General features: G+C 42.8%; 1 protein-coding gene across 2 annotated transcripts in view; it reads left to right on the top strand.

Annotated features, from left to right (window-relative positions):
* The first annotated feature begins 1,271 nt into the window (after positions 1 to 1,271).
* pcdh7b (protocadherin 7b) overlaps positions 1,272 to 27,879 on the top strand; it is a 213,493-nt gene continuing 186,885 nt past the window's right edge. The window contains exons 1-2 of one of the 2 annotated variants that reach the window (XM_042341224.1): positions 1,272 to 2,015; positions 2,086 to 4,540. In XM_042341224.1, the coding sequence (XP_042197158.1) occupies positions 1,363 to 2,015; positions 2,086 to 4,540 (3,108 nt within the window). In that variant the 5' untranslated portion in view covers positions 1,272 to 1,362. Of the gene's footprint in view, positions 2,016 to 2,042; positions 4,541 to 27,879 lie in introns of both variants that reach the window. The other variant, XM_042341217.1, reaches the window with a different exon arrangement.

The following is a 27,879-nucleotide window of genomic DNA, read 5'->3' on the forward strand; positions in this document are numbered from 1 at the left end:
GGGATTATTGTGTCTTTTTCTATCGTCTTAAAATTCGCGATCAACTCGGAGGACTCTCTGCGTTTGCACCCGTTTCTGATCCCCCCCCCCCGAGCCTCCCACCGCCAGCTCTGTGGTCGCACACGAATAAAGTCATTAACTGCAAAACCTTTATTCTGCGGGACTCCGCGATCGTCGCCAACTTCAGCAGCAACCGGGAGGGAGGGAGGGAGGGAGGGAGAGGGAGAGAGGGAGGGAGGGAGAGGGAGAGAGGGAGGGAGGGAGGGAGAGGGAGAGAGGGAGGGAGCGTGGGGAGAGGAAGGGGGGGCGATCGCGTCGAGGGGAAGAGTGAGTGAGTGAGTGAGTGAGAGAGAGAGAGAGAGAGAGAGAAAAAAAAGGCTCACCACCAACCTTTCAACTTTCCGATCGGGTCCAGACCTCTTCCCACGACTGTCAGTCAGTCGCTGCCTCTGAGTCAGTCAGGGACGGGCGGGCGGACGGACGGACGAAGGGAGGGAGAGAAAGGCAGAGAGTGTGGAAAAGGAGGGAGGGAGTGGGGTGTGTGTGTGGGTGTGGGTGTGGGGGGTTTGCTAAAAAAAAAAAGAGGCAAAGACTGCAATAGCAACGTTGAATCGCTCCGAGTGCTGCAGACACACACATGCACACAGTGCTGTCCAGTGAGCCGCACCGTGCAGGTACAGACAGGGACAGTAACTGCGGATGCAGAGAGCAAACTTGGATCAGCGAGAGCTGTGCGTGTGTGTGTGTGTGTGTGTGTGTGACTGTGACTGACTGACGACCAAACTGCACCGAGGATGGATTCAAGGTGATCAGCTTTTACTTTAAACGCTTTACGGTGTTTTATTTTTCTCTCTCTCTCTCTCTCTTTTTTCTTTTCGGTGTTGCGGTTCAAACGGGACCGAAATCCCGACTCGGTTTACATGTGGTGAAAAGGGTGCGGGGTGAGTTGGGGGGGGGGGGGGGGTGGAGAAGAAGCAAAAAAAAAAGGGGGGGTGGTGGGTGGGGGAGAGAGAGGGAGGGAGTGATAGTGAGTGGGTGGGTGTGCAACTAAAAGCGATGTGTGTGGGTCCGGATTCGGGAAGAAACTGCAGATTACTTTATTGAGTGCTGTTGAATGCACAGCGGCGGCGGCCGAGGGAACCGGGACAGATCCCGGTACCACTGAGAGAGAGAGAGAGAGAGAGAGACACACACACACACACAGAGAGAGAGAGAGAGAGAGAGAAGGTGAAGCCCAGGGAAGGGAAGGGAAGGGAAGAAGGAAAGAAAGCAAAGAAGGAAAGCGAGAGAGAGAAACAGAGAGAGAGAGAGAGAAGGGGGGGAAGAAGGAAGAGTGCGGAAAGAAAGGGGCATTCGGGAGCGATGAGTTTCTGCCGCTTCGCGTTGGTGCTTTGGCTGCGGATCGCGGCGGTGCGGGTGGTCGCCGGCAAACAAGCCCTCCGTTACCGGGTGGCCGAGGAGGGTCCGGCCGACGTCCGGATCGGGAATGTGGCCACCGATCTGGTGATCGCGACGGGCCCGGGGTCGGGCGAGGTGACGTTCAGCCTGGAGTCGGGCTCCGACTACTTCAAGATCGACAACATGACCGGAGAGCTGAGGACCACCGGTCGGCGCATCGACCGCGAGAAGCTGCCGCAGTGTCAGATGATCTTCGACGAGAACGACTGCTTCATGGACTTCGAGGTGTCGGTGATCGGTCCCTCGCAGAGTTGGGTGGAGCTGTACGACGGCAAAGTGATCGTGGAGGACATCAACGACAACACGCCCAGCTTCCCCTCGCCCGTGCTGACCCTGACGGTGGAGGAGAACCGGCCGGTGGGGACCCTGTACCTGCTGCCCACCGCCACCGACCGGGACTTCGGCCGGAACGGCATCGAGCGCTACGAGCTGGTGCAGGAGAGCGAGCTGAGCGGCAGGAGGGCGGGGGGCGGCGGGGGGGGCTCGGGCCGGGCAGAGCCGGGTGAGGGGGGCGGCAGGAGGAGGTTTGAGCCCGGTGGCGGCGGCGGCGGGCGGCGGTGGCGGCGGTGTTGGCGGCGATGGAGGCGGTGGTGGAGGGGAGCCGGTGCCGGTGCCGGTGCCGGGCAGGAGCAGCGTGTTCGAGCTGCAGGTGGCCGACACCCCGGACGGCGACAAGCAGCCGCAGCTGATCGTCAAGGGCGCGCTGGACCGGGAGCAGCGCGACTCCTACGAGCTGAGCCTGCGGGTGCGGGACGGCGGCGACCCCGCCCGCTCGTCGTCGGCGCGGCTGCGGGTCCTGATCTCGGACGTGAACGACAACAGCCCGCGCTTCGAGAAGAGCGTGTACGAGGCGGAGCTGCCGGAGAACAGCCCCCCCGGCACCCCCATCCTGCAGCTGCGGGCCAGCGACCTGGACGCCGGGGTGAACGGGCAGATCGAGTACGTGTTCGGGGCCGCCACCGAGTCGGTGCGGCGGCTGCTGCGGCTGGACGAGGCCACCGGCTGGCTCAGCGTCCTGCACCGGATCGACCGCGAGGAGGTCGGGCAGCTGCGCTTCACCGCCCTGGCCAAGGACCGGGGCCAGCCGCCCCGCACCGACCGGGCCACCCTGCTGCTCGGCATCCGGGACGTGAACGACAACGTGCCGGCCGTGGACATCCGCAAGATCGGCCGCATCCCGCTGCGGGCCGGGGTGGCCAGCGTGCCCGAGGACGTGCTGGTCGACACGCCGGTGGCCCTGGTGCAGGTGTCGGACCGGGACCAGGGCGAGAACGGGGCGGTGACCTGCACGGTGGTGGGCGACGTGCCGTTCCAGCTGAAGTCGGCCAGCGAGCCCGAGAGCGAGCAGAAGAGGAAGTACTTCCTGCACACCTCGGCGCCCCTGGACTACGAGGCCAGGAGGGAGTACTCGGTGGTCATCGTGGCCGTGGACTCGGGCAGCCCGAGCCTGGCCAGCAACAACTCGCTGCTGGTCCGGGTCACCGACGTGAACGACAACGCGCCCGTCTTCGCTCGGACCCTCTTCACCGTACCCTTCGCCGAGAACAACCCGCCCGGTCAGCCGGTCTTCACGGCCCGGGCCGGCGACGCCGACGGCGGCAGGAACGCCGAGCTGGAGTACTCCCTGGCCGGACCGGTCCAGGGCATCTTCTCCATCCACCCCGACACCGGGCTGGTGAGCGCCCGGGCCGTGCTGGACCGGGAGCGCACCGAGCGCTACGAGTTCCAGGTGGTGGCCCGGGACAAGGGCAGCCCCAGCCTCCAGGGCAGCGCCGGGGTCCTGGTCCTGGTCACCGACACCAACGACAACGATCCCACCTTCATGCAGGACCTGTTCACCTTCTACGTGAAGGAGAACCTGCAGCCCAACAGCCCGGTGGGCATGGTGACCGTGATGGACGCCGACCTGGGCTCCAACGCCGAGATGACCCTCCACGTGGAGGACGGTGGGGGGCTGTTCTCCATCGACAACGCCACCGGCACCATCTACTCCACCGTGTCCTTCGACCGGGAGCAGCAGACCAGCTACTCGTTCCGGGTGACGGCGGTGGACGGGGGGGAACCGGCCCGGTCCTCCACCGCCCGGGTGTCGCTCCACGTGATGGACGAGAACGACAACGCGCCGGCGGTCACCTTCCCGAGCAACGCCTCGTACGCCCTCCTGCCGCCCTCCAGCAGCCCGCGGACGGTGGTGGCCACCGTGCTGGCCACCGACAGCGACAGCGGGGTCAACGCCGACCTGGGCTACGGCATCGTCGGGGGGAACCCGTTCAGGCTGTTCGAGATCGACCCGGCCAGCGGGGTCATCTCCCTGGTGGGCAAACTGGCCCAGAGGCACCACGGGCTGCACCGGTTGGTGGTGCAGGTCAACGACAGCGGCCAACCCTCCCAGTGCAGCACGGCCCTGGTCCACGTCTTCGTGAACGAGAGCGTGTCCAACGCCAGCGCGGTGGAAGCCCAGATTTCGCGGAGCCTCCACACGCCGCTGAGGCAGGACATCGCCGGCGACCCGGGTTACGAGCTGAGCAAACAGCGGCTCAGCATCGCCATCGGGGTGGTGGCCGGGGTCATGACCGTCATCCTGGTCATCCTGGTCGTGGTCCTGGCCCGGTACTGCCGACCCAAAAAGTCCAAGAACGGATACGAAGCCGGGAAGAAGGACCCCGAGGACTTCTTCACCCCGCAGCAGCACGACAAGTCCAAGAAGCCCAAGAAGGACAAGAAGAACAAGAAGTCCAAGCAGCCCCTGTACAGCAGCATCGTGACCGTGGAGGCGTCCAAACCCAACGGACAGAGGTACGACAGCGCGGATGAGAAGCTCACGGAGAGTCCCGGTATGGGACGCTACCGCTCCATGAACGGCGGACCGGGCAGCCCCGACCTGGCGAGACATTACAAGTCCAGCTCCCCGTTGCCAACGGTGCAGCTTCACCCCCAGTCCCCCACTGCTGGGAAGAAACACCAAGCCGTCCAGGAGCTGCCGCCGGCCAACACCTTCGTCGGCACCGGAGACAACATCTCCATTGAATCGGATCACTGTTCTGAATACAGCTGCCAGACCAACAACAAGTACAGCAAACAGGTAAGGAGCGAGGTTTAGCTAAACCTCCTGGGCCACTTTAGTTGGGGAGGGGGTGGGGGAGGGGGTGGGTGGGGGGTGGGGGGTGTAGGTTTAACGCTTGGGAGTGCAGGGTGCAATTTGCTGCTGTCAAGGATGATGTGCGTGGACCCTCACCTGTAAAGTTTTGAACCTTGAGCACTTAAAAGCGTAGCTATGGAAAGGAGTAGACTTTATCACGCAGTTTCCAAAGGGGGTGGGGGTGGGGGGGGAAGAAAAAAAGTTTCTAATTCATTGCATTTTCAAGTGATCGACACAGTGTCGTTACCTATTTGCAAATCGAAGGCAGATACCCATCTCGTTTTGTCGCAAAGGTTACACAGTTGAGCGAGTGAACCCTAAATCGGGCGTCTTGTAAAGGTGCATTACAGGTGCCAGAGCTTTTCTGATGCCATTGCGCTCACAGGAGGTTAATGTTTGCACTCTCTCGCACCACTCGATGCTTGTGATCTCTGTCTGCATTAAAGACCGATTGCTGTGTATGCTCCGGACGTTTGGTCCCGGATCCAGTTCACAGTAACTGTACCGCATGGATGCACTGTCCACATTTCTTTATGCAGTGAGAGATCAGCGTGAAAAAGGAAATTGTTGTATGATTCACACGTCTTCAGGGTTTGCATTTATGCAGTGACATGTTAAGGTACAATGTATAATTCTTGTTGAGATTCCCTTTCAGTGTTGGTATTCACAACATCAACATTTTGCCATAGGTCAATCGCTGCTGGTGAAATTCAGACCTTGTAAATGCCAATATTGTAAATGAATCCCAATAGAATTTTTTACACAAATAAATATGTACAGATCATTGCAACTGCTACTTTTGCTGCTCTTGCACCTCAGTCACTAAGCTTAGACATCATCCCTGGGAGCTGGAGACTTGTTTCGAATTATACATCAGGCCCAGCATCCCTTCCTAGGGGTACCAACATTGAGTACTACAATACGTCAATATTTGTTTGAATTATGTAAGTGGTGAAGCAGTATGCAGTAAATGAAAGGAATTTGGTGTCATTCAGTAAATTGAAGGATTATCATACTTGGTCCAATGTGTGCAATTTTGATTCAAAGTGTATTTTGAATAGCCCAAATATGCAGCGTTTCTATGTTCTAATTTGGATATAAAACAATTCTGTAGTTTTGAAAGGTTAGTTTAATTGTTGGATATTGTCACACTTTTATCTGCTCATTGAAAGCTGTATCATTTGCTTCCTGCAGTGGGACTTTTAAAATAATCAAGAATGTTATACCAAAATTCTGAAAACATTTAAAGCAGAGTTTTGACAGTATTTTAAGACCATTGCATTTAAGGTACTTCATGTGCTTGCTTATAAAAGATAAAGTAATATGTGAAGATATCTTGGTCACTTTTTGTGTTGATTAATCACAAACATTCTTGTAAATGTTAAATAGAATATTTGTCAATACAACAAGTAGTTCTTCAACTCTCCCTCTGCTGTCTAAAATAATAAAAGCAAGCTGCAGCAAATCTGTGCGTTTTGTGTCTGTTCCAGGTTCAGATGTTGACAGGAGAACTAGACATATTGTATATATGCATCAAGAACGAAATAGCGAGTAATTGATACATATATTATTTGTTCGATGTAGACTATTTGCAGACCCTAGTGGAAGTTGCACATTTGGGACTCTTTAATCAGGAAGAAGAAAGTTTACCATCTAATATTTCCTTATTGCTTCCTGCATACAAATATTAAAGCTCAGATGTATCAGTAACTTGCCTACGCTTTCTGTTTATTTAATTTGGGTAAGTAAAGTAAAGCTCAGCTGTGCCAACGGAGCAGGATTTGCATGTTACCATTCAATACAAATGCTAATATATTGTCTTCATGAAGTCTTATTGGACATTGTATATATGACATTCTTCATTGTCGTGGCATTAAAAGAAATATCCACTGCTGTGCTGCAGACTGTGAGAAAAATTCAGTACCAAGTGAATAAAAAATGCTTTAAAAAGGCAAATTACACACATGACAATGTTAAGCACTAATACTGAAATGAATTATGAACATAGAATCACAGAACTTACAGCACAGAAGGAGGCCATTTGGCCCATCGTGCCTGTGACGACGCTTTGAAAGAGTTACCAACTAGTCCCACCGTCCTGCTTTTACCCCATAGCCTTGCAACTGTTTTCTTTTTAAATACCTATCCCTTTTGAAAGCTACTGTTGAATCTGCTTCCACCACACTTTCGGGCAGTGCATTCCAGCCCGTAATAACTCTCTGTGAAAAAAATTCTTCTTGTCTCTCCTTTGGTTCTTTTGCCAATTATTCTCACTCTGTGTCCTCTGGTAACCGACCCACCCGCCAGACGAAATTTTTACTCCCTATCTACTCTATCAAATCCCCTATTAAATCTCCCTTCAACCTTGTATCTTAGGAGAATAATCTGCCCCTTTCTTGTTTCTCCACATAACTGAAGTGCTTCATCCCTGGTGCAATCCTGGTAAATCTCTGTTGCACCCTCTCCAAAACCCTGACATCCTTCCTAAAGTGTGATGCCCAGAATTGGATACAATACTCCGGCTGAGGCCTAACTAGCAATTTATAAAGGTTCAACATAACATAACTTACTTGCTTTTATACTCCATGCCTCTATTAATAAAACCAAGGCTCCCATATGCTTTCTGTATTATTTCTATCCATTTCTTGTTGAAAAAAATTGGTTGCGTTCCAAATATCAAAACATTTATACAAAATATTCTTAAATTATTGAATTGAGCAGCTTGAAATATCTGCAGCTAATCGATTAATACTATTTTTATGCGCAGTAGAAGCATGTAAATTCAAAACAGTATGACTATACTGAAGAATTATTTTCTAAGATACAAAATAACAAGCGGTTTGGATGAAAAAGGCATTTGATCTTATCTTTTCTGTCTTAAAATTGACCGACACAATCCTGAACTTGTTCTTCTTGATCTGCTGTCTTGGTGTATCTGAAAGTAGTATTCTGAGCTTACTTTCTCTATCCCATGACATATATAATATATCTATAAGCTCTCTGAAGTGTTGCTCTTTTAGACCGAAGAGCTCCAGCTTCTTTAATTGTTCTTCATAGCATGTTCCTGGGATACGCCTTGTGGCTTTCTTCCCCTCTTCTAGGGCTTGGGAGACTGCAATCAGATCCACTTCAACATATCTCTAGAGAATTTAACCATGACTTCTGGAGATCCAAACTCAACTGATTATCAATGTATCTTGTTAATTTTTATAGGTGGAGGCTATTTTATTGTTACATGCAGCACCTTGCATTTATCTGTCATGAACTCGATTGGCCAGTGATCAGCCTGGTCCAGTACTTATCTTTGCAAGGCTTTTGCTGATTTGACATGTCCCCCCAACGTATAATAATAATAACAATCCTTGCATTTGATATAATGCCTTATCACGTCGTTGACACGTCTCAAAACCCTTCACAGAATATAAAGTGAATTAACTGTATATTTTGTGGGCGAAATGCAGCAGCCAATTGCACACAGCAGTGTCCCACAAACATAAAAGTATGTTTTAATAACCAGTCAGCAACAGTTCAGCATTTGAAATAAATTTGAGTACACACATTGAAAAAAAGTGTGAATTATTAATAATAATTTTATCACTGTGAAATATTGAATAAAATTCACATCTTCTTTAAACTAGGTTTCGAGGAAGCTGAAGTTTATATAGATAACTGATTATCTGTGATAGTTTAATATTTGGGTGTGCATGAATTCATATAACAAGTTGTAATCCTAGTACTTATGTTGCAGAAAGAACAGTAAAGCATTTGCTTTATTTATATCTCCAGCTGAATAACTTTAAGCTGTTTTATTCATGAATGAAATTCAAAGTTGAATCATTTCTAAGTGATGACTGAAAGGACTAATGACTAACCTGTCTTTCTTATCTGTCTGTTTCACTGTAATAGTAACTGATAGCGGATTGTAACAATAACTGGTAGGAGGCATGATATTTTCATGAATTTAAATTCAGTGATGCATCAGATAAGCAGAACCAAAACAGCAAATTTCAATTGAAGAACAATAAAAAAAGGATCATTTTCTTATGATCCTTTTGATTGCAACTGAAAATTAGTACATTTGGGACATTATTAATATAAACTCAATAGGGTAATGGTTGTGACATAGTCTACATAAATCTCTGCAGAATGGCAGTGGTGGGATGGCTTCTACAGTTAATAACCATAATAAAAATAATCCTTACATTTTGTGTCAGGCAGATGCCGCAAAGAACTTCACAGAATATACTGTAAAGTGGAGTTACTGCATGTTAATAATAATAATAATCCTTGCATTTGATATAATGCCTCATCATGTCATTTGAGACATCTCAAAGGGCTTCGCAGGATATACTGTAAAGTGGATTGTGTATTTGTGAGTGAAACGCAGCAGCTAGTTGCGCATAGCAATTTCCCACAAACAGCTATGGAGTGAGTGATGAATTTTGTTTGGGGGATTGTTGGCCAGGACACTGGGAAAAACTTCCTTCTCTTTTCAAATCGTGCCATGGGTTCTTTAACATCCACCTGAATAGGTAGACAGGACCTCGGTTTAATGTGTCATCCGAAGGACGTTGTGTACGTTATTGACCTCAATGTCTAGATAATTATTTGAGGAGGACAAGTTTTCGGGGCTATGGAGAGAGAGTAGGAGAGTGGGATTGAATTGGATAGCTCTTTACAAAGAGTCGGCACAGATACGATGGGCCAAATGGCCTCCTTCTGTGCTATATAATTCAATGATTCTATGTCAACACCAACAACTTGCATTCATAAAGCTCCGCTCACGCAGGGTAACGTCCCCGAGCACTTGACAGTGGTGGACCACAATGCCAAGCCGGGGGAAGGGGAGTTGACCATAGGCACTGTCGGATAGGAAGGTCTTCACGTGCGACGTAAAGATGGTGAAAGAAGGGGCAAGGCAGAGGGATAGAGAAAGACCGTTCCAGAGTTTTGGGGCGTAGTGGTGGAAACCCCGGCACCAATGATGGAATGGAGGGCACGAGCGATGTGTAGAAGGCAGTTGGGTGGAGGCAGTGGGTTGTGGGGTAAGCAAGTAGGGGAGGTAGGGAGGTGCCAACTCATGAAGGGATTGGAAAACGAGTGTGAGGATCTTACAATGGATCCGTTCGGCAATAGGGAGCCTGTTTAGAACTGGTGCGATGGGGATACAGAGTTTAGTGCGGGTGAGTATGCGGGTAACAGAGTTTGGGATCAGGTGGGTCTTGTGCCTGGCGGAGCTGGGGAGACCGGCAAAGAGAGCATTTAAGAAGTCGAGTCGGGAGGTGGGTGACAAATGCATGGACAAATGTCCCCAGGCTAAGAAGGATAGGAAAGTGAGTGGTGGTTTCTTTGCACTTGAAAGCTATCCAGCATGTCTTGCTGCAAGTGTTGATATCTAAACAGCACTAGGCTGATTTGTGATTGGTCTCATAATTGAATAGTCTCTTGACATGCTTCCCACGCTCATGCATGAATAATTGTTGGGTGAGATATGGGGAAAAAGGGTTAGAGAAGGAGAGGAGTATAATATTTTGTTAGGTCTACAATTAGAAACTTGGGTTCGATCTATGTACAATTTAACCAATTGCATTAATACATTCAAAATTAAGTGCTTTAGGTGCACAGTAACTTCATAATTTTAAATGGTAGGATTGGACCATATACATTTCTCTTTGCTCTGAACTATTGTTTGCTGATGTAGCTTGGCAGCTTGCCACTAGCTAATGATTTCTTCTTTGGTATCAGTTTTATTATATTCACTTTCTGTTTCTCTTTGTTCCTCACGATATCCTTTTTTTCTATTATTTTTATATTTTGGCACTTACAGTTCATTTATGCAACTCTTTTTCTTCCTTTCTCTTTCTATTCTAACCCATCTTAATCTCACTGCCATTTATTCTCTCTTTTGCTTACCTCTTTTTCTATTCACCGTAGATTTCTTCCAAACGGTTTGATATCTAGCGGAGAAGACAAAAGTTAGAGAAAGCACTGCACACAAAAAAGTACTCCAGGAATAATTCTTGTCCTTCTGGGAATTCCTAAGTCTTCGTGCAGTACGTTTTATTTTACCACATTGAATTGGTTATGAATTGGCATTGTTCTGCGTCCTTTTGTAAGATGTGGTAGCAATTCTCACAGTTAAAAAAGAGGTCACTGGGAACTTGATTTACCATTTTACATCAGCGGTTTAACTTAGTGAATAAAAAGGTTGCAGATGTTACAGCCAAATTGAACAACTGTGCATGAAAAGCATAAATTAACTATTACTGCTGCTTCCACCACAGAGAGAAGCAGTGTGGTGGAATTTCTTCATTATGTTTTTGAATCAAGTAATTGGGTTGGTGTACATTTGTAATTTATTTTAAGTTAACTCTTCCGACCTTTAGTTTGACATTTTTAGGAAACGACTATTCCGATTTCTATGACTCAAAGCATAAAAGTCTTTTCTCACAAAGAATATTCTCATTGTTCCATAAGGTGGCGTTATGAGAGGGAAAATTGTGTTTGAAGCTTTCAAGGCTAGTCATTTTGTTTTCGACAAAATATTAAAGTTATATTTACTAGTGTACTCGTTTGAAGGGATGAAATTGAAAGAGATGATTAATGGAAAGTACTATCTGAGATATAATCATGGAGTGTTTGTAACTGCACCTTTGAGGCTGGTACCACTGCACTGGGGTTTTGAGCACCACTGATGTAACTGGAGTTAGAATTGGACTTCACTTTGCTTTCCCCTTGCAACTTCAGTAAGAGTTGGCACAAGTGCTTTCTAGCTGACTTGATTTTTAAAACAAAATCAATATATTGGCACAGTGGGGCAGCGTTTAAATGCTGACTTTTAGACTTCAGTACTTCAATCAGTAAAAGCTGAGCACAGTCAGATGCCGGCAAACAGCTCTGTGCATATGTTTGAGGGGGCAGATCACAAGATGACAAGAGAGGATTTGGATGAAGACTGCCCTTTGACCCATTTGATCTCATCATTTCAGAATCCCCATTCTACTGACCTCCCATTTCAGTATCGATTTTCTATGAATGAGTCCTCTGTTCTGGCGTCAGCCATCCCTTCTGGTAACCTGCTGTTAAGCCGTTTTGGTAAACAAATCTTTCCATGTTCTCTCATGAAGTTACTGTTTGCAACTCTAAAACTGTCCTCTTCTTCGTCTCTCTTGGTGCATCAAATTATTGTTCTGGGCTCATGTTCTCAATCCCATTTAAATTCTTCTGTATCTCTATAAAGACCCCTCTCCTCTGAGACATTTCCTTTCAACACTGAAGGGCCCTTGTTTGTATAATTAATGCTCATAGCCTGGGCCAATAGAAACTTATGGAGATATCTGCCAACAGTTGTGGACCTTTGACAAATGTTGCAGGAAATTGAACAGAGTTGATCGACACATATTGAGACATATATTTTGTGAAACCAACCAGATTAAAACTATAGGCATACATTTCCTGTAAATGTAGTTATGTTTAAAATACTGAAAATGTTAATTTGAATCGTACAGCACATACCGAGAATTGGTCGCAGGAGCTCAGTTTAGGCCAGGCGTTGAGCAAGTAGACGGCAGTGGTGTGACATAGCTGGTATTTCTATTGCAGTACACTCACTAGTGGCAAAGCCGATTTCCCGCTTCCGCCACTTCCGCAATCACAACCCTCCGGAGCCTCTCCACCCGCAGTAGCAGCATTGAGCAAACAGAGTGAGAAGCCCGGAGCCTAGTACACTGTGTGTACCAGTTTGTAGCAGACGGGGGTGTTTGTAGCGGATTCCGTGGAAAAAGTGTGGCCCTTTTCACTTTCCTATTGGCCCAGCTCATAGCTCATTTTTCTCATGATAAAGATCATTCTCATTGTTTTCCTTTGTGCAGAGCATAGTGGCTTGGATTACTACACATCTGCAAAGACAGATAAAAAAAAAGCCAATTTAAAGTTGATATTCTCTGAAGATCTACCTGCTTGGTATAAGTGTATGATTTGTGAATGTATAGTACTTACTGTTCCTTAGTGTGCATCGATTTCTCTCTCACTCATCTACAAATCCCTTCATGCCCTGGCACCTGCCTATGTTTTTGAGCAGCTTTCAACTCCCTCCACTACCATTTGCCTCTGCTCGGCTGGCTCTGGCCTCCTGCTTGTCCCTCATCCCCTCCGTTCCGCAATTGGGGGCCCACTTTCAGGCACTACTCCCCGAAGCTTTGGAACTCTCCTCAATCCCTCCACCTTGCCCCTTCCTTCCTTTTAGATCATGACTGTAGACCTTCCTATTCAACCTTGCTTACCATCACCTCCTGCCTCCTGCTGGCTTGCTGTCAGGCTCAATCACTGTTATGCACTCCGAGTCGCTGCCCTGGGTGAAGGGCACTATATAAATGTAAGTTGTTGTTGTTTTACAAGCCTGATTCAAGGCTGATTTCTTAAACTCTAGCAATGGGGGGAGAGTGTGTGCAGAGGAAAGGAATGATGAAGAGCTGCTGGAGGTCACTGCTGTAATTATGGAAAACATCCAGGGTTGGTTATTGATCTCTGCTATAAAATCTTCAGAACTAATCATCTTTGCAATGTGATTTGTTTTCCTCTGGTAAGTTGCTTTATCTATGCTGCATCCATAGGAGAGAGAGAGAGAGAAAATAATTAAGGGTGAGACATAACCTTGAAAACAAATCTCTGAAAGCAATTATTAAGAACTAATTTGAACATATAAATATAGTGATTTTTAAAATGCTCCTGTCTTTTTGAATTTTGTCAATGAATATAAATGGAAAAGTACAGATAAAATAATTGGTTCTGTCCAAGGCATCCTCCTTTACAGCTTTCTCTTTCCTCCGTCCCCTGTTTACTCTCTGCAGTTGCACTACCTAGTGTCTCTGGTTACAGTCGCTTTTTGCCTTTGTATCCATACACAAACTATTATTGTAACTCTTTCGGGATCTCACACACAAACACAGTGCACAGATGGAGAGGAGATTACATATGTGGAGTTATTTTATAAATTGCACTTTTGCAAGTTAACATTTTACTAATTATAAAAATTCCTATTGATTCTTCACAATATTGATCAGATATTTCCCATTCTACTTGTTCCGTAACGCTAACAGTTTATTCCCAGTCATCCCATTTTACAGAGATCCCGATTCTCTCCGGCCCATTAAAACGCTCCTCCCTTGTTCATGTCTCCTACCTGCACCCTCTCTGCTCCTTGGCTTTGGTATTCCTCTCCACCACCTAGCTTACTTAAGGTTATCTATCTTTCCCTTTTTTTTATCATCCTCACAATTTCAGCATGATAGGAATTACAATTGTGGTGAGACTATCCCGCAATTCTCATAGTTGAATTTCTTTCACTGGGATACAGGATGCCTGGAAAACCCTGTCCCCTTGTAAAAGCAAGGCAGGGACAGTAGTCATGGAGAAACAGGTAGGGATCGAACATACATGCTGAGCATGTGGGGAGGAAACAAACAGTTTTGAAGACTATGTTAGCTGGGCAAGAATGCGTTGATTGAGTTGATGGAGCTATTACCAGGTTTACTCAAAATTGTCAGACAAATTTAGGAGTAGCTCATAATTTATGGCACTTTGTAACGTACGTCTCAGAAGAGAACTGAGCATTTTACTGCCTATTTAATTGGGATAATTTAAAATAACACCTGCAAGATTGAATTGGAAATTCAATTACAGGTTAATATTTATGTAAAAACCCAAACCTCAAACAATAACTGCATTTATTGAAAACCAATTTTAATTTGAACACTGCCTTATATTGGTTGCTCGGGAAAACAGAATGATATGCTGGGACCTTACCTATTGACAGCAAATGGAAAGCTGTATGTAATAAAGTCACTAGTTTAACAGGTATTCAAGCCTGATTATACCTTGGTTCTAGACCAACTTGTTTCAAGTATGGTTCAGATCATTTCCTTTAATAAGCCTTCCCAATTTAAATATACAAAAAAACTGGGAATATCCTCCTGGAATCAATTTGTGGTTCAATGATACATTTTACATGCTCTGTGGTCTGAGTTTCAAATGCCAGCTGCCACCACGTATATAACAAAGACACTATTTGCATGTAGAAGCTGTTGGATAAACTTTTGCCCCAACAATTTAAGAAGGGAATGAGAAATTGATATTAACACCAGCAATAATGGTGGTATTGAAATTCTTTCTTCAAATCTTGAGAGAATACCTCAAATGACATTTTAATAGTATTCACATTTGATATAGCACCTTATCACATTGTCAAAACTCTCGTAGCACTTCACAGGATTTACTGTAGAGTGTCGTGACTGGACATTTTTGTGTGCTCCATGACACAAGTTGCAATCAGTTCAGTTTTCTCCTCATCTTGAGTTAAGTTCAGAATAAATCATTGGATAAAATCTATTTTGTGCTAAATACTGAATCAGGTCTGCCCGTTGTAATCCTTGAAAGTAATTATGGTTACATTTTGTAACCCAATGACTTTTCAAGAAGACGGTTCATCATTGAGATTCTTTAGTTTGTAGTCAAGGAGACAGAGTATTATACAATATACTTTGAGGTATCTCGAAGATGTGATAAGCGCTGTATCAAATGCAAGGATTATTATATACTGGGACATCACAATAATCCCCGGGAATGAACAGTAAATTACAACTATGATCAGAGATTCATAAACTGCTTTTATCTTCCGCTGGTGACATAATGATGAAGAAATATTATTAATAACTGGGAAAACTTGTGAATTAGACCATTACTGCTGCTCTATTTTTGGACTATTCCTGTGGCGCAGAATCTTCAGTCTCCTCGTGAAAATTCTTGAGGTGGTAAACTCACACATTTGGTTGAACAATTAAAGCAGATGAGAAGTAATGCAACAAAAAGGCATTATCCTACAAATGCACTGTCATTATACTTCAATAAAAAATCCTGTAAAGTGCTTTGAGACATTTCAGTGACATAATAATAATAATCATCTTTGAATTTGATTAAGCAGGTTCCACATTAGAAGGACATTTCAAAGTGCATCACAAGATGTATAGTGTGATGTATAGTGACTATGCATTTTGTAGGGAAACGTGACAGCTAATTTACGCACAACAATTAATCTATGTTTGTTCTTCTGCACCTTTCACTATAGCTCCCAATATTGTTTGTAAATATACATGTATGTAGTTATTTTTTTTTGAAAGAGTTAATTGGCAAAACTTTGATTGCTTTTCCTGGGAACATAAAGAGGAAGATTTTCTTACTTCTTCATCAGCAGAGTACTGTTTACGTAATATAGCTGTTGCAGATGAGTCTTCATTAATGCTGCATCTAATCTCTGCTCATAGAGACCCGGTGTCTGAATGCTTGGGTGCTCAGGCCAAAAAGCAAATAAACCATTTTGCTCATAACTGTGAACTTTTATCATTATAGAAGCAAGCAGCAAATAGGGATACAGCTATTCTGTTGTTAAATAATATACATTTGCTTTCTTTTATATAACCAAGGATAATTGTATTATATTAAGACTTCAACAGTAGGATTCATTCAAATATTGTACTAATGTTTGTAACATGAATACATTAGACCAGATAAAACCTTTAGACTAAGAAAATCAATGCATCGGGCGTCTAATAATTTACCGTCTTTTTGGTTGGTATTTGCTGAGGTCCATTAACATTTTTTTTATCATATAATTATATTATTAACTGATGATTCACCAAAATGCTTATGTATTTTTAAATAATAAATATCTGTTGGAAAGAATGATACAGGGTGGTACCCAGAATTGTGGTTACAAGGGAATCTGCTGCAGTTAAGAAGTCATGTCATTACTATCTATGCTTTGAATTTTATCCCTCCTTCAAAATCCTCCTTGGTTAATTGGTTTATTTTCTGTCTTCAGAGCACAACACCCATGAGAATAGGCTTTTAAATGATGTACATCAGCACACAATGGCAGCCTGGCTCAATTGCCAGCACTCTCGTCTGAGTCAGAGCCTTGTGGGTTCAAGCCCGATGTCAGAACTTTGAGCTCATGCTCTTGTCTACCACTCCATTGTAATGCAGCAGGAGTGCTGCTTTGTTGAAAGTGCAGTCTTTTGAATGAACAACATGTTAAACTTTTTCCTTTCCTCGTACTGGTAGGTGTTACGTTCCCTGACGCTATTTGAAAAGAGAATAGAGTTTTTCCTGGTGCTCAGCTAATAATCCTCCAGATGAAAAAAAAATGGTCATTAATTTCCTGGCTGTTCATGACTCATTGCTGTGTTCAAATTGTCTGTTAGGTTTGCCTACAGTCACCACAATTTACAGTAAAACCAGTGAACTGCTTAGAAATGGTTTGATAACATCATAAGGTGCTATAGGAAATGCAAGGATTATTACATATATTACATTGTTTCAATGTGTTGGATATTATATGAGTCACATTAACATTTAAAGGGTGATTCTTTCATTCTCAGCAAATATCTTGATGATAATGGGTGAATATCTCGGCATCTCTGCTGGTCGATAGATTTAACACTTATTGGAGAATCAGCATGTTTCTTAAAGCTTGTGGTTGGTGGTGTGGGTGGATGTGAGTCAGATTCCAGAAGCAGCAGACTGCAAATTACTGGAGTTTAAGAATAAAATATCACCAAAATGTTGTATAAAAATATATTCTAGTTTAAGTGCTGCTTCCCTGTGGAATATATGGAGAATATACCATATTAATATAATAATAATACTTGCATTTGATATAGCGCTTTTCACGTCAGGAGGACGTCCCAAAGCACTTCACAGAACACACTGTAAAGTGAATTGACTGTATATTTGTGGGCGAATGCGGCAGCCAATTGCGCACAGCAATGTCCCACAAACAGTCGTAGATTGAAAATGACCAATTTAATTATTGTTTTTGTTTTTTGGAGGGATTATTATTAGGCGTGTGGAGTAAGGAAACTTGCCCAAGGTTTCGCCCTGCCTGGAATTGAACTCGGGTCTCTCACTTGCAAAGCGAGTGCTCTAACCACTAAGCTACAGGACTCCACATAGAATATACATAGAATCATAGAATTGTACAACACAAAAAGAGGCCATTCGACCCATCGAGTTTGTGCCGGCTCTTTGAATAGAGCAATTAATGTCAATCCCACTCCCCAGCCCTTTCCCCATAACCCTGCAAATCCATCCTCCTCAAATACCCATCCACCGCAGTTTTAAAAGTAGTTATCGAATCGGCCTCGACCACCCTTTCGGGCAATGCGTTCCAGATTCGAACAACTCGCTGCGTGAAAACATTTCTTCTCACCTCCCCTCTGCTTCTTTTAGAAACTATTTTGAATCTGTGATCTCGAGTCACCGACACACCCACCAGTGGAAACAGTTTTTCCCTTTCTAACCTATCAAATCCCCGTTTGACATGTTTTAGCTTCTCTGTCTTCACATTTTACAGGAATATCAAAATTGTTTTGTCAGGAGTAATAGTAATATAATAATCTTTGCATTTCATATAATGCCTTATCATGTCGTTGAGATGTCGTAAAGCACTTCACAGGATATACTGTAAAGTCGTATGACTGTACATATTTTGTGGGCAAATGTGGCAGACAGTTTGTGCATAGCAATGTCCCACAAATGGTCGTGAAGTGAATAATAATAATAATAATCTTTGCATTTGATATAGCGCTTTATCACATCTTCGAGACGTCTCAAAGCGCTTCACAGAATATACTGTAAAGTGAACTGACTGTATATTTTGTGGGAAATATATGGCAGCCAATTGCGCACAGCAGTGTCCCACAAACAGTCATGGGATGACCAATATTATTTTGGGGATTGTTGACCACAACAACAGAGGAATCTCCATTCTCTTTTCAAATAGTGCCATAGGATCTTTAACATCAACCTGAACAGGCAGACTTAATATCTCATCTGATGGATAGCACCTCCAACAATACAGCATACTCTCAGCACTACATTGGAGCATCAGCTTAGACTATATGGGTTTCACGTTCTAATGTGGAACTTGAGCCAACAACTTTCTGACACAGAGGCGAGAGAGTTACCAACTCAACCTGGTGATACACAAATGGTGTAATCCTGTGAATCAGTACTTCGCAAAAATTATCATCATTAGGTGCATCCTCCTTCCAGTTTGTCTTCAGTTTGAGGTCTCTTGGGCTTTCTCTCATTCTTGTTTCCACTCTATCCTTATTTCCTTTATAACTATTTCCCTAAGTTATTTTCAGTCTTTCTGTATTTCCGTTTTATTTTCTTTGTAGCCTTATTTAAGAGCTCCGAGTTGCCACCCCTGGTGAAGGGCACTATATAAATACAATTTGTTTCTGACTTCTCTGTTGAGTCATTCCTTGCAATTTATTCTCCCTCTAATCACTCTGTTGAGTCAACCCTCCTTTGTCCCCAAAGTCATGGATCTCTATATTTTATACTTGAGGCTTTTTGGAGCTCTGTTTTTTGTCAAAGAAGCAGTCGCTTCATTGATTCTGTCATTTGGTACATCATTGTACCAATCTCATAGTGGACCAAATGGGTCAGATAGGCAGCAAGACCTGGGCTGGCTGTCGTGCTTTCCTTGTCCAATATGAAGGTATGAAAAAAAAACATTGGTCTGGCACATACCCATATGGAAAATCTTTAATTTGTAGAAAATAGAAAACCTAGCATGCTCTCTAAATAAAGAATATAATGAATTTTGCAATGTTATCAGTTTGACATCCCTGCTTTATGTGAACCCTGAACAAAGATCAATCAGAAAAAACTAATCAACAGCGGGCAGATCCTTTTAGACTCTTTGTTGTCAGCAAATATCAATATCATGGGCAAAAGGGAGCATAACATTTTGTTGTGTGGAGCTGAGCTTCAGTAACATTCTATCGAGTGGTAACACAAGGACCTTGTAATAGGAATCTGAAATGAATTGGCCTTGTTGATAATGGCTTTTGGCCTGTCTCGATATCAGTTTGTATGCTTGTTGTGTTTCAGCTGCATTTTCTGTTTAGTGTGTGGCCACACATCATGTTCATGTTCAGAGTATCTTTTAAATCATTAAGTTCTCAGAGCTGCATTAATGTGTCAAACGTGCACACCTCCTTTGTGTTCAAAGGGTAAGGGTGAATGATCAATGGGTTCAGTTATAGAATACATTTAATCATAGTGCACACGAAACATTAAACATCAAGACTATGTGCTTTAAGACCAAAATAGGTACTGTAGCGTATAAAAATATTTTAAAATATAAATGCTAAAACACTTCCTGTAAAGGGACTTATTTACCTTGAGGCTGATTTGGATTAGGAGCGGCATTTTAGGGATGTTATATCATTCAGTGAAGGTAACAAATTGAGGCGTGAAATTCCACATTGCCAGTCAGACTATTTTGTTTTAAATTTTAAATCAGTCAGAATTGTGAAAAATTCTTATAATCAGTTTTAATTTGGAAGCCATTTTCTGCAGTTATATGGAGAATCAACTTCCAAATTAAGACTGAATTTTAAAAAATTCAATAATTTCATGCAATTTTAATTTTTAAGAATAATCTTACAGGCGATAGATTGGGTGGATTTTAGATTTTTTATTACAAATATATACTGTGCAAATTAGTATCCACCTACAGTGATAAATTATGACCTTCTTAAGGTAATTTTCGGCAGTCACACTTTGGATTTTGAATTTTAGTGTGATTTTACGATTTTAGCTCTAATTGTCGTTGTCTTTGGAAATGTTTTAATAAGGAACCAATTTTGCAATGCCACTATTTAACCTTGTAGTGAAAGTGCAGTTCAACAAGGATTCCAAATACATCTGATTATTACTGTTAGCTTCATAAAATCTTTGCATTGGTGGAATTAATTCCATATTTGCATTGTGCGTGAGAGAACTATGTTTAACCAGACGATTGTGGTTAATAGTTTTCAAGTTAGTATAGTGCTCCTGGCTTTAATGTAAGTGAGATCTACGGATTGTGTATGACTAATGTTCTGGTCTTGAATAATGTTTCTCATTGTTTTGTAATCAAGAGCTGTTTAAGTCAGAACGCAATTTCCACCCAACATCAGGTACTGATGTGAGGTGTATAGAATATGACTTGCAAGATGTTTTGTACTGGCCCTTAGGAATTGCCAGCTTGACTGATTCTGGAATGAAATGCAGGAAGTAATTCAGGAGATGTTCTAAATATTTGATTTTGAGTGATTTATAGACTCTTTTCAATTCAAGTTAATCAAAGCATGTCTAATAATATTAACATTAGCTTCTGCTCAGAGTCACTTTATGCTTTGCTGTCACCCATTTATATATTTTTAATTTCATTATTAGATACATGTAATAATAATAATCCTTGCATTTGATATAGCGCTTTTCACGTCGGGAGGACGTCCCGAAGTGCTTCACAGAACACACTGTAAAGTGAATTGACTGTATATTTGTGGGCGAACAAATGTAATGTGATACATGTGGAAACCCATCAGGATGGTTAAGAGCCTCTAAACTGAATCATAGTACTGAGAGTCACACATTTGTAGGGCTTCCACAGCAATGAACGTTACTTAACTCATCTTGGAGAGTTCAGGCATAGGTTGGCAAGTTGGCATTCTTGGACACTCACTGCATTGGGGTACTGCTAAAGTTTAACCAGTTAAAGCTACGCAGCTTGCTGTTGCACACCTTGACAAGCTTCCCACTGCTTGTCCATACGGATTTCTTTATCCCCTAGGGCTTTGACCTGGATGGATTTCCTTATCCTCTAGGGCTTTGACCTGAGGGGTTCACAAGCACGAAGTGGGGGAGAAATCCAGTCCCAGTGACTGGGGGTTCTGCTTCTCCAAGACCCACTAACAAGTTCTGGTCCTATACTAGCGAAGTACAATTTGGAATAACTAAAACTAATTTCCAACAAAGGGAAGGTGGGGCTCGATACTTCAGAAATTCTAAAAACAAATAGGTAGAACCATGGTAATAACATGGTAGCCCAAGAGTAGCTATGTGATACTGCAAATATTTATTAATTATTGTGCGGGATACTGTATAATCATTGCCTGTTTACAAAGAAATAACGTGCATCTTTCCAGCACTTCATCGTGCCAAAGTGTCTCAAAGTACTTCACAAGCAATTACCGTCAAGTGTAGGTACTTATTTTATAGGTAAACACAACAGCTATTTTTGCGCTCGCAAAACTCCACAAATAGTCATGAGGTGAAGGAGAATTGCTGGGCAGGATAGTAAGCGAAGTGCCCTTTTTGATTTTGAACAGCGTCATGGAATTTTTTATGATCACTTGAAGAACAGACAATTGAGACTTTAGTTCATTGTGTCATCCAATTACTGCTGACAATGCATTGTTCTTCCATTGTATTAATCAGTTGTCTTCCGCCGGTCAATCATTGCTGGGTTGGTCTCACACAATCTCAATACAAAAAAAAGGCAGGAGCGATATTTACCACAATTTAAACGTTACAGTTTATATTTTTATTTCAAGATGCATTAAATACTTTGCGCATCTGGCTTCTTTTTCAATTTGATTCAACAATGATACAGTTCTATTGTTCTTTCCTCTTGTCTTTTTGATCACGCGATTGACCAGTTGGAGTCTCCTAATGGAAATGCAAAGGTGTCCTCATGTCTGATTGACCAATGGAACCTTTCATGTCCTCCTGATGTGAAAGGCGCTATACAAATGTGATTTGTTGTTGGTGGTGGTGAAACTGTCAGCCAAGCCCATGGCTCATCTATCTTAAAGGCAAGCAGTTGCCTTGAGTGACAGGTCCATTGGCCATTCAGGGGTTAGGATGCCCTGATAAGTTTTAATCAGCCTGCCCTAAAGAATATTTTTGCCTGCCGCCTAATGCGGCCAGGTCTCGCTTCCTCGCAGGAAGCCCATGCAGCTTGAGTGTCAGTTTCTCAGTCAGGATGCCTAGTGTCATAGGGGACTTGAGCCTAGGAAGTATGGGAATCCATCATCTGGTCTTTGAGTTAGTCTTGATGTGAGGAGGTTTGAAACCATAGCGTTCTGGAGACACACAGCACAGGACAGAATGGAGGTTTGATGAGTGGTTAGTCAGTAGCGTATATTGGTTAATATACATTCTAATACCCAATATATTATTATACATATTAGATCAATAAATCACAATTGGTATTGATCAGATCAGCATATAATTCACACAAGATTACAAAGTACTGTGAGTTTAGATGCAAAATGTCCTTTGGTCTATTTCATCTCATCCTTACAGAATACCAACTTTATGATCTTCCTGTTATAGCTTCTAGCTGTTCTTTAAACAGTACAGTGTCTTTGCTTCAACCACTATGCCTGGTAACCGTTCCAGCTGTTGACGACCATTTGTATAAAGAAATAACAGAGGCACTGTGTAGCTTCAGCAGGACGTCTGGGGAATTGAACATAAAGTATTTAGCCACACAATCCAACAACTGTGTTTTTTTGTCACTGGTTCACAAGATTTAGACATGGTGAGCAGCAGGATAACAACCCTGGGTTATCCCAGCTCTCCTGAATATAACTCTTATTTTTACTTCCAAACTACAGGACTTTGCATTTGTCAGTGTTCAACTTGATTTGTCCACCAGTACTCACTCAAGTTGACATGTGAGTCTTGACAGTGAAATTTGAAGAGTTATTTGACCACAGGGGCATCACATTCGAGCCCAATCTTCCATGTCCTCACCCGACATCCACACATACACAAATCTTCCAGCAAGAGCGTGGGGATAGCAGTCTGGAGTGGGAACCATAGATTGTTGCTTCCTTGACCCAAGGGCACTAAGGCTAATTGTAGGATGTCAACTTAATTCATCACAGACTTGCAACCTTCTGGTCTTTAAAGTTTTATGCTGCACTCGGTTTTGCCTTTACTTTAAAGGTTTAATTGAACACCTTACCCTGCGAGTTAAGCATTTTATGAGCACAATCACATTTTGCTCTTTCATAAAATGGTAGTAAACACATTTTATTACTCAATCTCGACATATGATATTACCACGAATGAATCAACACATATCTGAGAGAATGCAATCAATGGATGTTGACATTTACAAAATTAAAATGCACACATTGCCACATGATATGGCATTCTTACTTGATTACAACCAACAAACCTCTCTTCTGGGAAGGGTGTAAACTCAAGATTGTTACTAGGAATGTAAAATGGGAGGTGAAAAATGCTTTGCAGAAGATCACAAGAAAAACTCAGGTGAAGAATGCCCTTTGATCCATTTTTTCTCATGCATCCCTAATACTCACCCTATTATCCTTTTATCACAGCATCAAGCTTTTTTTTAAAAAAAGAGTCCAGAATTCTCGCCTCAACCACCCTTCCTGGCAACCTATTCCTAAATAAATACTTTCTTGTGTCTGTTGTGAAATTGCCCTTTGCAAACTTAAGCGAGTGTCCTCTTGTTCCCTTGTCTTGTTGCATCTGCAACTATTGTTCTGGGTTCACACTCTCAATCCCGTTTAAAAGCTCGCCGACCTCTATAATCTCTAGAAGATCCCTTTAGTGACATCTCTGCCTAAGACTGAAAAACCTAAGCATTGCTTTTAGCCTGGGCCAATAGAAAAGGCGTGGCTGCAATTTTTCCGCTATGAAGCCCCCGCCCCATCCGCTTTAAAATCTCTAAAGTTTGAAGTTTCTGGTCCCAGGCTTATCACACTGATTATCCGATCCGACTGTGGGTGGAGTGGCTCTGGAAGCGAATGTTGTGCGGTGTGGCACAAGTGGGAAATTTATGGAATTCTCTACCCCAAAGGGCTGTAGATGCTCAGTCCTTGAACATATTCAAGACTGAGATTGATAGATTTCTTGTGGATAAAGGGATTAAGGGATATGGGGATAAGGCGGGTAGGTGGAGTTAGAATAGATCAGCCATGATCTTATCGAATGGCGGGGCAGGCTCGAGGGGCCGAATGGCCTACTCCTGCTCCTAATTCTTATGTTCTTATTTTCTTATGTTCTATGTTAAATGGGCTTCATTCCACTTGGAGACCCTGCTGTATGTGATTTTCTGTGTGTGTGTCTCTCTCTCTGCATATTTGTGAGTGTCTCCATGTGTCTTTCTTTCCTTTGTATATGTGTGCTTGTGAGTGAGTCTGTGTGTGTCCCTCTTCTACAATTGTGTGTGTTTGAGTATCTATGTGTGTGTTTCCTCGGTGTGTGTGTGTGTGTCTTTGTGTCTGTGAATGTGTGTGTGTCTGTGTGTGTGTGAGTGTGTCTCTCTCTGGGTCTCTGTCTCTATGTGCAGTGCTGGGCCCTGAGAGGCAGGAGGTGGTGTGCTTGTAGCCCCGCAGTAAGATCACTGCTGAGCTTGGCGAGCAATGAGCAATGCTGTTTTTTTTAGTGGATCTCCAGGCCCTTTGGGCCTGCGCTGGTGTTTCCCCCCCCCCCCCCCCCACCCCCCCCAAATAGGCCACTCAGTTTTTGTTGAAGAAAAACTTTTTTTTGCACTATGTTTTTATTTCTTCATGTTTAGTTTTATCAATACAGTGAAAAAATATAGGTTGGCCGTAAAATGTACCTCAATAGTACCAATCAACCCCCTCAGCAAAAAAATTTCAAATTTCCTCACAATTTCTGGCAAATATTTCCGCAATTGTCCATTGACCCTGCTGATAGCTGATTCCTCCTACACTGGGGATCATTCCTGTTGCTTTTCTCCACAACACAAGGGGGCCTGTACAACCCCATTGTGTTGCATCTATAAACTGTACCAGTACCATGGTTCAGGTGCAAACTGAGTAGTGGGCTGTGTAGTTTGAGTATGACTTTGGGGGATCTGAACTGCAAAAGGAGTTTTTTTTGCATGTACATTATGTTAACACAAATGTGGACTGAAGGTTACAAAAATGTAAAAGTAAATTAGATGGATAATTGAAGAACGAAGAAATTAAGGAATATGGGAATGTGGGATATTGGATGAGAGTAGATACAGTGATTTGGGTATAGGAGTTAGCTTGCTGCTGGTATGAGTGACTTATTTCTTTGCTAAAATCTCTGTATGAAAATAATTTCAGTCAAAGATCATGAATCATGAAACATTGTACAATCGTAGTAACCACTACCTATTGGATGTGTCTTTGAGAACAGAATACAATAAAAAGCTAAAATAACCACTTCATTATATTGATCTGATCAATGTTACCTTGATTGTGCAGTTTTCTGCTGTGGATCCAATGCTTTCCTCAAATTGCTTGGTAGAGTATCAGAAAGTCAAAGATAAAATTGGATTCTCGAGCAGTAACAATGCAACAAACGTAGACCAGCATTTTATTGCCTCAGTATTATTGATTTTTCAATCTAAAAGTAATCGGCATTCAATAATAGTAATAATAATCTTTGCATTTGATACAGCACCTGATCACGTTTTTGAGACATCTCAAAGGGCCTCACAGGATACACTGTAAAGTGTAGTGACTGTGTGTTTTGTGGACTTTGGAGATGATTGAGGCACTGTTATAAAAGTTGTGAGAGAAGGAAATTGAGTTAAATATAGTTTAAAATAGCACTTAGTGGCAGACTATATGTGTGCTGGGGAGATCAGGCTTTTAAAAATAAAGAATTGTTCCATTATAGGTTCTTCAGTCCAATAATATTTGACAACTTTGGTGCAAAGATCGTTTACTTCTGTTGCATATCAGCAATCAGTAGGTGCCTTTGCCTAGTTTTGTGGACTGGGTGGATGGTGAGAAGAAATGAATGTGAGATTAGGTGGCTAAGGTATAATCGAGCTATGCACTTGGGGCTTAAGAACATACTTAGAAAAGAGTGTAGGTTTAGTTTCAAACCACGAGTGTTATTAATTAAATAGAGGAGAAGAATTTCAGAAAAGCAGACTAACATTAATACACATCACTTTAATATACTGATTGGCTGGCCTCCAAGATTTATATTGTATTGAGGGTTCACTCTACTCTTCATTCATCGCTTCTTGTCTACGTTGGTTTACTACAATGTTGTTGTCTGCATTGCAGAGCAAAATATGTTCAGAGTCAAAGAGCTGAAATGTAAAACAGGAGCAAAGATTTTTCGATTCATAGTATTACAAGATTGATTCCAGTTGCAGATATAATTGCTTGACTATATTCACTCTTTATGTGTAAATTTGGTGTGGTTAGGAACAAAAACTTAACTGAACTGTAAAAATGCTTGCTTTAAATTTCCATGTGACTAAAAAAAAAATCATTATAGTACTTTGCTTTGGCATATTATTAGTGACCACAGTACAGTATTTATCCTCTCACAAAATCCATTTGTTCCAACCACATTGCAGAATGCTCACTGATTTTACTTCGTGTATGAGGACAAACCAATCTGATGATTCAAGCTGTACCCTGAAGTAGGCTTGTGCAATTAAAGTAATTAAATAAAATAGTTACATTAATTTGATTACAATTTACATTTGGCAAAAAGTTGAGCAATATGGTCAACAGAATAACATTGAGCTAGTCAGCAGATCTCTTGCAGTGCCCTGTGAATCCCTTTTTTTACCCTGCTGAGATTCTTATAACTGAACGAACACTAATATTTATTTGATATGAATAAAAAGGGAAACTGTGAATACTAGAAATCTGAAATTAAATCGACAACTTCTTCCTGATCTATTTGCTTCTTAGCCTACTTGACTTTCTCTAGTTTACACCATACCATTGTCAAAGATGCCGGCTTTTGGAGGAGAGACCGAATCTAAGGTCTACTTTGTTTAGGTAAATACTAATGATCATATAACACAATTTGAAAAGGGAATGTAGTTTCTCCTAGTGTCCTACCTAACTGTCCTACAGATTACTCAGTCATTTATCTGATCTAAGACAACTAGATGCTCCTTTGCCTCCCCATGTATAGGGTAGAAGGGAATAGAGAGATGTGGGAGAGGGATTAGGCAAGGACACAAAACAAGTTGTCTTAATGGCATTTTTCTGTGAGGTAACATTCCATGCAATTCTGTCATCTCATAGCTATTTCTGGAACTTTGTTGATGCAAATGTCTGCTGTGTTTGTCTAAAAAAAGTCACTGCACTTAGCAGTAATGACTTGTGAAGTGATTAGAGTCGTTTTGACGTGATAAGGAATGACAAAATTGTAAATTATTTCTTCTTTCTTCCCGAATTGGTGTTAACCCAAAAGATTAACCTCTCTTTCACATGCAGTGGATTTCCTATCTTTTTTTAAAATTTTGTTTTTAATGCTAATATCTGTACTTATTTTGGATTTTCAGCTGGTCAGTTGCATGTGCACATACAAACAAAAACATGCACACACACACACATACACATACACACAAACACATTTTGAATAAC

Source organism: Callorhinchus milii, unplaced genomic scaffold (genome assembly GCF_018977255.1).
Source record: "Callorhinchus milii isolate IMCB2004 unplaced genomic scaffold, IMCB_Cmil_1.0 Scaffold1, whole genome shotgun sequence".
Lineage (NCBI taxonomy): Eukaryota > Metazoa > Chordata > Chondrichthyes > Chimaeriformes > Callorhinchidae > Callorhinchus > Callorhinchus milii.